This window comes from Ovis aries, chromosome 15, assembly GCF_016772045.2.
Source record: "Ovis aries strain OAR_USU_Benz2616 breed Rambouillet chromosome 15, ARS-UI_Ramb_v3.0, whole genome shotgun sequence".
NCBI classification, from domain to species: Eukaryota; Metazoa; Chordata; class Mammalia; order Artiodactyla; family Bovidae; genus Ovis; species Ovis aries.
In genome coordinates this window covers 47090939-47103193 of record NC_056068.1, presented here as the reverse complement: position 1 = coordinate 47103193, position 12255 = coordinate 47090939, and the positions used below count along the sequence as shown (strand labels likewise).

Sequence of the window (12255 nt, the reverse complement as noted above, 5' to 3'; positions counted from 1 at the left end):
CAAAGTAATTTAATTGAGTAATTCATTCCAAACAATTTTTCTGAAGGTAAGTTTTAATTATCTGTTTTACTCTTATAGTATGACTATCTGGAGTGCTCCCAAAATCGAAACTATGTCAAGTAGAGGAAAATTACTGAGAACCAGGAACAACTGCTTTTACATTATGCTGAGATACCTCAATTATTTTTCTTTTCTTTTGTTACATGATTTCATATAGGTGATTAGCAATTTTGATATCAGTTTACTCACTAAAACAAGTGTATGATAAATTACTTCATATATTTTAATTAAAGTGAATAATACTCATGATTATTTCACAAAATCTCATGACCTAGAAAAAAGTTTTTTTTAAATTATCAATACCATATAATGTAGTGTTACCTAAACATCTCCATACTCAAAAATCTTTACACTCATGCTGCTGCTACACTCATACTATATATTAATATTAAGTCTCTAATAATCCAACACTTTAGTAAAATCAACTTTAAGATGCCAGGCTGTGAAATTAGAGGGCTTTCATTTTGTCCAAATTCTATGATCTCCAGGCTGAAGATAGTGACCAAGGTTCCAATTTTCACTAATTTTTTTTCCTCAGTCTTGAGAAGGACAAAACAATATGAACTGCCTTATGGTATGAAGTTTGTGTCTTGATTAAGCCAACAGGTAATGTTACAAAAGTTCCTGTTTAACTAGAAATATCCAATACATATTAGTGCTGGGATGAGAAGAGAAAAGACAATGACTCTGTACCACCACTACCACCAAGAATAGCATGAGCCTGAATAACTCCTTTTCAAACACTGTCAGAGAAATTATTAAGAATAGTAACCTTGCATATTTTTCCTCTTAGTGAAGATGCTCCAGGATCTCAGAGATTCCAACAGCTCAAAGTTCCAGGTCTCTGAGTTCATTCTGTTGGGATTCCCAGGCATTCACAGCTGGCAACACTGGATATCCCTGCCCCTGGCTCTGCTCTACCTCTTAGCTCTCAGTGCCAATATCCTTATCCTGATCATCATCAATAAGGAGGCAACACTGCACCAGCCCATGTACCATTTCCTGGGCATCCTGGCCGTGGTAGATATGGGCATGCCTACCAACATCATGCCCAAGATTTTGGCGATCTTGTGGTTCAATGCTAAGTCTATCAGTCTCCCTGAGTGCTTTCTGCAAATGTATGCCATACATACATTTATGCTTATGGAATCAGGCATCTTTGTCTGCATGGCTATAGATAGATATGTAGCCATTTGTCGACCGCTACACTATCCATCAATAATCAACAAATCTTTTGTGGTCAAAGCCACTGTATTCATGATACTCAGAAACAGTCTGTCTTCTATCCCTGTGCCTGTGTTGGCTGCTCAGAGACACTACTGCTCAAAAAACCAAATCAAGCACTGTCTGTGTTCTACTCTTGGAGTCACTAGCCTATCCTGTGATGACAAGAGAATCAACAGTGTCTATCAGTTACTTCTGGCCTGGACACTCATGGGAAGTGACTTGGGTTTGATTATTATATCCTATGTTCTAATTCTTCACTCTGTGCTGAAACTGCACTCAGCAGAAGCTGCATCCAAGGCCTTAAGTACTTGCACTTCCCACCTTATCCTAATCCTTTTTTTCTATACAATTCTTATTGTCCTTTCTGTCACCCATGGTGCAACAAAGACAGTTCCCCTCATCCCAGTTCTACTCAATGTACTTGAAAATGTTATTCCTCCTGCCCTCAACCCCATGGTCTATGCACTCAAGAACAAGGACCTGAGACATGGCTTATATAAGTTCCTTAAGCTGAATTACTAAGGCAGCTAACTTGGAGAGGATGCTCACCTTTGTAATATCCCCACATATATGTTCATTATATCCTCCTAGGATTGTAGATGGAAGAAGAGCTAAGAAACATTGACATTTTTGGGTTGATTTAAGTAGTCTATTGCAACTAATGATGCTTCCAAAAAAGCAGTAAAACTAATATTTGGAACCATGTTTTTCAAGAAATTTCTCTGTTATCCAAAATGATGATTCTCTCAAAAATCCAAAGGAAAGAGAAGCAGAATAAATATTTTATTTTCTTACGTAGTTGCCCTGGCTAAAACTTCCAGACAATGTGGTTAAATCAGATACCTGCCATTCTATTCTTTTTAATTAGAGCCTTTAAACCATGTACATTTGATATAATTACTGATAGGGCAGCACTTCCTCCTACCATTTGTCTATTGGATTTATGATGTGCAATTATCTTTAAAAAAAATCAAAGACTTGGACGGACATTTCTCTCAAGAAGATGTACGATCAGCGACAAGCACGTGAAAAGTGTTCAATATATGCACTCAAGAAGAGGGAGGTCAGTCAGGGCTTATATAAGTTTCTTAACCTAGACAACAAGAGCAATTAATATGGAGAAGGTGGTCATTTTCCCAAACATATATCCATCGTATTTTCTGAGATTTTGAAATGGCAAAAGAGATAAAAACGCTGACACTGACAGTTTTTCCGTTAGCATACGGAATTTGTTGGCCACCTCATGCGAAGAGTTGGCTCATTAGAAAAGACCCTGATGCTGGGAGGGATTGGGGGCAGGAGGAGAAGGGAACGACAGAGGATGAGTGGCTGGATGGCATCACTGACCCAATGGATGTGAGTCTGAGTGAACTCTGGGAGTTGGTGATGGACAGGGAGTCCTGGCGTGCTGCGATTCATGGGGTCACAAAGAGTCGGACACAATTGAGTGACTGAACTCAACTGAACTGAAGGAATTTGTGGTGGAAAATGAAACTTCAAAAAAAGTAGTGGAACTAATATTTGTAATCTTAGTTGTCAAGAAAGATCTTCATTTAAAGCAGAATAACACACTGATTCTCATTACTTCAAGGAATTTGCAAGTGGAATATGCATTACTTTTCCAAACAAAAATGAAGAGACATAATTAAACTACATATCTGACAGTCCTTTCTTTTTAATTAGAGAATTGAATCCAGGTACAATTTATATAGCTTCTGATAGCACAGGATTTACTTCAGCCATTTGTGCATTTGCATCCTAATGCATTTTATATCTTTTTAAATGGACAAATAACTTGAATTGGTATTTCAATAAAGAAGATGTACAAAGCCTACAAGCCTATGAAAAGATACTCAACATTATTTTTCATTAAACAAATTCAAATCAAAACTGCAAAAGAGACCACTATTTCCCCTAAAAGGATTTTTTAGTTGTTGTTTTTTTTTTTTTTTTGTAAAATGAAATTAGCAAGTGTTGGTGATTTTAACATATCAGGGTCCTAGTACATTGCTTTAGAAATATAAAATCATGCAGGAGCTGTGGAAAACAGTTCTGGCAGTTAGAAAGACACATTTGCTGTGTAACTCAAGAATTCAACACTTAAGTGTCTACCCAAAATATTGGAAAGCTTGTATGAAAAAAGACCTTGTATATTCCTATTCATAGTAGCACTACTAGCAAAAAGCTAGAAAGAACACTTCATCTATTGAAAGTTAAAACAAAACTATATATATATATATATATATATATATGTATACAAGGAGTTATTAATCATTCATATAAAATGAAGTACTAGTACATACTGTTATACAAATGCTGTCAAGGATGTGGAAAAAGAAAACACCCTGCATTGTTGGTGGGAATATAAACTGGTACAGCCATCATGAGAAACAGTAAGGATGCTCCTCAGAAAACTAAAAATAAAATTGCCATATTATTCAGCAGTCCAATGCCTGGTCACACAGCCACACAAAACTTGCATTCAAGAAGATACAGGCACAAATATGTTCTTAGCAACACCATTCACAATAGCCAAGACTATTTTATGTACTTCTGGGAAACACCCAAAATAGAACCAATCTAAATGTTCATCAACAGATGTATGGATAAAGGAGATGTGGTACGTATATATAATGGAGTGCTATTCAGCCATAAAAAGAACAGAACAATATCACTTCTAGCAACACAGGTGGACCCAGAGATTGTCATACTGAATGAAGTAAGTCAGACAGAGAAAGACAAATCATACAATATCACTTACATGTGGAATCTAAAAAAGTGGTTAAAATGAACTTATTTACAAAAGGGAAATAGATTCATAGATATAGAATACAAATGTATGGTTTACTGGAGAGAGCAAATAGGGGGAAAGATTGAATGGAGATTGAGTTTAGCTGGGTTTAGCAGATGTAAACTATTATATATGGAATGAATAAGCAACAAGGTCCTACTGTATAGCACAGAGAATTATATGCAGTATCCTATGATAAATAATAATGGGAATGAATATTTTGAAATGTATATATATGTATGACTGAATTCCTTTTCTATATAGCAGAAATCAATACAACTTTATAAATCAACTATACTTCAATCAAAATAAATTAAAATTATATGCTGTTATGGAGATGAAATTTGAAAGCATCATGTTAAGGGAAAAAGCCCAACATAAATGGTTAAGAATTCTATGATTTCTTTTATATGATATATTCAGAATAGGTAAGCTCATTGAATCAGAATGCAAATTATTTATTGACAGGAGCTGGAAAACCAGGGCAATAAGTGACTGATTTCCTTTTGAGGTAACAAAAATGTTTTGGAACTATATACTGCTGATATTTGCACAGCCCTGAATTTACTTTTCAAAGAGTAAAATAGTTAATTTAATAGTATGTGAATTTCACCTCAATAAAAAATTATGAAGTAAAAAAACACTGTGCTAAAAGTTTTCTCCTACATATAAACTTGTATCATTTTTCTGCAAAATAACATATAAATCTAAGAATGCTGCTACTGCTACTGCTGCTAAGTCACTTCAGTCGTGTCCGACTCTGTGCGACCCCATAGACGGCAGCTCACCAGGCTCCGCCGTCCCTGGGATTCTCCAGGCAAGAACACTGGAGTGGGTTGCCATTTCCTTCTCCATTGCACGAAAGTGAAAGTCAAAAAAATGTATCTGTTTAATAAGTCTGATCTGGTGAAGTTCCTCAATGTCATACATTCATCATCAATGTCACTTGAAAGAAAAATAAGCAAATAAAGGGACATGAAAATATATGTGATTGAGAGTAAATTAGAAGTTCTCAAAACATTGTAAATATCTTCAGCTTGTGTCCTTGAGAAACGTATATGCAGGTCAGGAAGCAACAGTTAGAACTGGACATGGAACAACAGACTGGTTCCAAATAGGAAAAGGAGTACGTCAAGGCTGTATATTGTCACCCTGCTTATTGAACTTATATGCAGAATAGTACATCATGAGAAACGCTGGGCTGGAAGAAGCACAGGCTGGAATCAAGATTGCTGGGAGAAATATCAAGAACCTCAGCTATGCAGATGACACCACCCTTATGGCAGAAGTGAAGAGGAACTAAACAGCCTCTTGATGAAAGTGAAAGTGGAGAGTGAAAAAGCTGGCTTAAAGCTCAACATTCAGAAAACGAAGATCATGGCATCTGGTCCCATCACTTCATGGGAAATAGTTGGGTTAAGAGTGGAAACAGTGTCAGACTTTATTTTGGGCGGCCTCAAAATCACTGCAGATGGTGATTGCAGCCATGAAATTAAAAGACCCTTACTCCTTAGAAGGAAATTTAAGACCAACCTAGGTAGCATATTCAAAAGCAGAGACATTACTTTGCCAACAAAGGTCCATCTAGTCAAGGCTATGATTTTTCCAGTGGTCATGTATAGATGTGAGAGTTGGACTGTGAAGAAAGCTGAGCGCCGAAGAATTGATGCTTTTGAACTGTGGTGCTGGAGAAGACTCTTGAGAGTCCCTTGGACTACAGGGAGATCCAACCAGTCCATTCTAAAGGAGATGGTATGGGGAGGGAAGTGGGAGGAGGGTTCAGGATGGGGAACAGGTGTACGCCCGTGGCAGATTCACGTTGATGTGTAGCAGAACCAATACAATATTGTAAAGTAATTAGCCTCCAATTAAAATAAATAAATTTAAATTTAAAAAAATAAAGGAGATCAGTCCTGGGTGTTCTTTGGAAGGAATGATGCTAAAGCTGAAATTCCAGTACTTTGGCCACCTCATGTGAAGAGTTGACTCATTGGAAAAGACTCTGATGCTGGGAGGGATTGGGGACAGGAGGAAAAGGGGACGACAGAGGATCAGATGGCTGGATGGCATCACGGACTCAATGTATGTGAGTCTGGGTGAACTCCGGGAGTTGGTGATGGACAGGGAAGCCTGGGGTGCTGCAGTTCATGGGGTCGCAGAGAGTCGGACACAACTGAGTGACTGAACTGAACTGAACTGTGTCCTTAAGGGCCTGACACAGAAAGTAGATAATTCTGTGTATGTTAAAATTAGTAATATTCATTAAACACTACAGTGTTCATTCTATAGCACCTATATATACTTCTTCACACAAAGCAAACAGATGCATATAGATGTATGTATATGAAATTATTCTCTTATTTATGTCATCTTATAGATGATAAGCAGAGAGCTCAATGCACTCTGGTTCAGGTGTTTAGGGTACTAGTCAAAAGATATCGCGATTCTGCAATATATGCACATGCACAATCCTCAATTTCTTAGTCTTTTGTTATTTATACTATTGAACGTGGAATTTAAAGAAAAGAGCTTCCCTGGTGGCTTAGATGGTAAAACATCTGCTTACAATGTGGGAGACCCGGGTTCGATCCCTGGGTCAGGAAGATCCCCTGGAGAAGGAAGTGGCAACCCACTCTAGTACTCTTCCCTGGAAAATCCCATGGATAGAGGAGTCTCATAGGCTACAGTCCATGGGGTCGCAGAGAGTCAGACATGACTGAGTGACTTCACTTTCACTTTTCATAGATGATAAGAATGTAAACCTTCTGTTTTCCTCCTCAGATAGGAGTTAGTTTAATTCCCATGAACAGTCTGTGTACCTTTAACGCGGTACATGTGTTCTTGGGCTAAGTTGCATGCATTTTTCAATTTGTTCACAATTTTCCTCTTCTTATATGTGACGGTTCTGGGAGTACCAGATCCTCAGTGATGTTATTTAGAGAGATGAAAAATAAAACAAATACAAGGAAAATAGATGGGTGTGTGAATGATTGAAATATTCTGTAACTCAAATGCTTTCAATTTGTCTCCCATTATGTCTTCCATAGAAAGAAACAATACTCTGCAATAAATATTAAAGTCATTATTTTTCATTAAAATTTTTTTATTCATTTTCTTTATTTTCATTCCTTGCTATTTATACATGCTCTCACACAATGCACAAATAAACACACATGGAACTATTCACTTATTTACATACTATTCTATGGGTAGTAAGAACTGAAAACTTTCATTACTTTTTAATCTTCCCATAGGAGCAAGCTTGATTCCCACAAGAGCACCTGTGCCTCCAATATTTTGAAATCTCCCCTTGGGATTTGCAACACATATTTTTCCTTAAATGCTCATTTCCATAGTACAGATAACAAAGGATTAAAAAGTTGAGAATTGTGTGCATACTTGTGTATGTATGTATATTTGTAGAATTGTGATGTTTTATGACCAAACGCCTGACCATCTGAAACAGATTGCATTCAGCTTATTGTTTCCTCACCAGAAAACAAGGTATTAAGGGGCATATAAAAGTGAGCATGCAGACAGGATTCTCTTACTTAGTAGGCAGTATGAGGAGTGGAGAGTTTGGGGATGTATATGAATCGACTGTTAGATTCTTACAACTTGGGATTTGATTCCATCTACCCAGTTGAAGGCAGAAGTGTTGTATAAGATTGAGCTTTCCTGAAAATGTTTATTTCCTAACAGATTGCAATCCAGTGTAACTTTCCACCATGACTATGAATATCTAGCTATCTTCCTAAACAAATAGGCATCTTTGGTTCCATTGTAGTGGAAGTCAAGTCTAAATCATCCCTCTAACAGGAAGAATGGGAGGATAACTACCGAATGGTCACATTCTTCATCATGGTCACAAAACTCTTGTTTTCTTACCTGCCCTCCTATTCTTCTCAAATGAGAATCTAATTTACATTCTAGAGACACTATTTGTCACTGTTTTTTATATCTATTTTAGATGGCAAATTTAGTTGGAGGAATTCACTGTCATATTGAGAGAACAAATAGTTATAAACTTGAGGACAGTCTAGTAAGGAAATAAACTGATTATCTATGGAAATTGAGAGTGAGAATAAATGACAGACTATAAAATATTGTACTTGATAAGTTCCGGTGTTCATGTATTGATGTTACTATTTATTAATCTTTGTATATTGGTATACTTGCCAACTGACAGGACAGTATAAATCCATTTTCCTTGGAGAACAATTTAGCTTACATTCAAAATCAATGTGAATGTAATTTGGAAAAGGTCTAATTTGTGGTAAATATTTTGTTACTTGGTATAAGCTTCTATCTTTAAGAGTTTGATAAATTTATAGAAAATAAGATTCTCATATAACAATAGTTGGTTTCATTAATGGCCACTAGAACCATAAAAAGGAAAACACAAGAGACATAAATAGGATATTTCATCTCATATTTAAGAATTATATTCTTAAGAATAGAGCACAGGTAATTTTGGAATATTTATATTCTCAATTTCTGTGTATCTATGTTTTCCCTAGCTTTCCTACTTTTATCAATATTATATGAATTCCCATAATTGAGTTAGTTGATCAAATATATTGAAAGGGACAAATGAGCAGCAATCTTGTTTTTCATCACTTATGACAATTTCATTTATGCTGGCCAAATATTTTTTAAAAATATATTTCAAAATCTAAATTTTTTCCACTCATACGAACATACATATATCTATGGTGTTTGTGTGCATGTGTTTTATGCATGTATATGTACATGTACATACATATGTGAATTGTTAGTTTTCTCACTTGTAATAATGCCTGTAAAAGTTATCTGAAAAATATAATGTACACAAAGTAGAACTTTACACCCCTGACAGAAAAAAAAACTTGATGACAATATTGGTAATCAAGGAAATATATTCTTTTATTATCAACATATATTGTTCTTTTGTCTATAATGCAGATTACAAGGTGTCTGTTAGCTTTGCAGTTACTAGCTTATGTCAACACCAGTGATGATACCTAAGGAATGAAGAATCAAACAATAAGCTGAGATATGGTAAACACTGATAACTAAGGGTGCAATGACGAGGTCCCTAGAAGAATATGCAGTAAGTGCTATCAATTGATGAGAGTCACTCGTAACATGGAGTTTCAAATCACCTTTTTAAAGATTATTTATTAAATGTGAATTGGTAGTCAAAAATTGACAATTAAGAAACATTTCCAAAATAAAGGATAAAAAACAAAATAAGCTATAAAAATAAATCATTAAAACTTTGAAGTTTGAAATAACATTCAAGGAGCAATATAGTACCTTCCCAACCCAGGGATTGAACCCAGGTCTACTCTCATTGTGGGAAGATTCTTTACCAGCTGAGCCACAAGGGAAGCCCATGAGTACTACAGTAGGTAGTCTATCCCTTCCCCAGCAGATTTTCGCAACCCAGGACTTGAACCGGGGTCTGCTGCATTGCAGGCAGATTCTTTACCAAATTATCAGGGCACTATTTTTTCTAACACACATTTCTCTGTCAAAATTTAGAAGAAATAAATCATAAAAAAAGAGGTCAGAGAGGGCTCAGTTTTGGAACTGAACACACAGCAACTCAGACATGTAGAAGTCTCATCTACATAGTGCCTCCATTTAATCAATTATAAAGTGCAGATTAATTTAAAAATACTTTCTGGACTTGTGAGGATTAATGAGTTAATATTTGTAAAGTTTAGTACAGCAGAAATATAACCCTTTAAAATCAATAACAATAAACACAACATTGTCTTTTTTTTAAGTGTAAATTTATTTATTTTAATTGGAGGTTCATTACTTTACAATATTGTATTGGTTTTGCCATACATCAACATGAATCCGCCACAGGTATACACGTGTTCCCTATCCTGAATGCTTGGGGCTGGTGCACTGAGACGACCCAGAGGGATGGTACGGGGAGGGAGGCGGGGGGGGGTTCAGGATGGGAAAATAACGTTATCTTGTGTCAGGTCATATGAGAAGTGATCAACAAAGTTTGCCTTAAGAAAATACTCATCAGAATACGTGTATCACAATTAACATTTAAATAAGATTCTAACAAAACCTTATTAGAAAGATCTCAATACAATTGTCTTTAATTATAAATTTATGAAGATTTAATCCATGCCATTTTTTGTTCAAAATAATGTGGAAACAATATATGTGACAGAACTTGGGACATAGTGACTGCTAAATAACTGTTGAATGAATTGATAAACTGAACTAACATAGAACACATACTTGGTTTTAACTTATTTAAGTATTCTACTGCATTTAAAAATTTGATCATTTGATTTTAAAATGCACATTTGGCTGAAAGAAGTCGAGAGTGAAAGAGAGAATACAACTAAGATTTTTCACGCTTTCCACCTCTAATCCTGAAGGATTGGAAAACAGAAAACAAAGAAACCCATGAAAATCCTACTAGCTGCTTAATGATTATACCAACTTGATCATGAGAATTCTGAATCAAACAGACTTGACACCAGCTTCATTCATTCTTACTGGAATCCCAGGCCTGGAGGACAGGCATTTCTGGATTTCTTTGCCATTCTGCACAATATATGTTGTGGCTGTGGTTGGTAATTGTGGACTCTTTTTGCTATGAGGATTCCTTGCACAGGTCCATGTATTACTTTTTGGCCATACTTTCTCTAACTGACCTTGTCATGTGTGCTACTACAATTCCTAAAGCCCTCTGCATTTTCTGGTTCCATCTTAAAGAAATCAGCTTTGATGAATGCCTAGTCCAGATGTTCTTCATCTATGCCTTCACAGGGATGGAGTCTGGGGTGCTTATGCTTATGGCCTTAGACCGCTATGTGGCCATCTGCTACCCTCTGCGCTACTCAACTATCCTCACCAATCCTATTATTGCAAAGGCAGGGCTTGTCACTTTCCTGAGAGGTGTGTTGCTTGTCATTCCCTTGACTTTCATCATCAAAAGACTACCCTATTGCAGAGGCAATATCATACACCATACCTACTGTGACCACATGGCTGTAGCCAAGTTATCTTGTGGAAATATCAAGATCAATGTCATCTATGGTCTGATGGTTGCCCTCCTGATAGGGGGTTTTGACATCTTGTGCATCTCAGTCTCCTACACAATGATCCTCTGCACGGTGGTCAGCCTCTCCTCAGCAGAAGCTCAGTGGAAGGCCTTCAGCACCTGCACTGCCCACATCTGTGCTATAGTTTTCTCCTACAGCCCAGCCTTCTTTTGTTTCTTTTCCCACCACTTTGGGGGTCACAGGATTCCTCCATCATGCCACATCATTGTGGCCAATATTTATTTGCTCTTGCCTCCCACCATGAACCCTATCGTCTATGGAGTGAAAACCAAGCAGATACGAGACTGTGTCATAAGGATCCTTTTAGGTTCTAAGGATACTAAATCCCACAGCATATGAAAGGGCTATATATATCAGCTAAGGGAAAAGAAATGAATGGAAAGAGGAGCAAGGGAAAGAGAAAGGAGGAGGAGAGGGAAGAAAATCCAGGGGAGAAAATAGAAGGAAAGGGGTATTTCGGTTGACAATATAGTCAGGGCCTAATAATCCCTTCCTGAGAGCACCATTTTGGCCATGATACCAGGGTCCAGCCCCGGTTGGATCCAGGGTATCCTCAGGGGGATGGCATCGGCGTCTGAAAAAGATTAGAGATCTAGAGAGAGATAAGGAAGGAATGCTACAGTTCAGTTAAGAAAATAGAGGAGAGAAAGAGGCTGATATTCCTTGGTTTATGCAAAAAGCCAATAAAGCGCCAGACAAGGAACTTGCTCTGTTCACATAGGCCTTAGGCGCCCTCTCCATCTCCTGAAGGAGTGAAGACGCAGAGCGCCTTCCCAGTCAGGTCTTAGAAGCCCAGGCAAAAAAGTGAATGCAGAGAGCCCCTGAGCTCCAAGAGATCAGCCTGAAAAAGAGATAAAGGGAGAAAGAAAGCACGACACGGTGAGACCAACCATCATTGAGCGAGGCCCAAACTTTATTTTCTAGGGGGGCTTATATACCTTGAGCTGTACATAGAAATACAGAGGTCTCAGGTGATTTACATCATCTTCTGGCCAGAAGGCCTGCTAACATTTTTATGACCCTTTCTGATAATGATTAGTCAACCAGAAAACTTATTTTCTCCAAAGGTGATTATTCTAAAGTCAGGCGCCA

At 37.1% G+C, this 12255-nt stretch overlaps 1 protein-coding gene and 1 pseudogene across 1 annotated transcript; both read left to right on the top strand.

Moving 5' to 3' along the window:
• Positions 1-855: 855 nt before the first annotated feature.
• LOC101117361 (putative olfactory receptor 56B2) lies at positions 856-1809 on the top strand. The gene has a single exon (XM_012096569.4). The coding sequence runs from the start codon at positions 859-861 to the stop codon at positions 1807-1809; it is 951 nt and encodes a 316-aa protein (XP_011951959.3). The 5' UTR covers positions 856-858.
• An 8735-nt stretch (positions 1810-10544) lies between these two features.
• Positions 10545-11502, top strand: LOC101122461 (olfactory receptor 52N4-like; annotated as a pseudogene).
• The last annotated feature ends 753 nt before the right edge of the window (positions 11503-12255 follow it).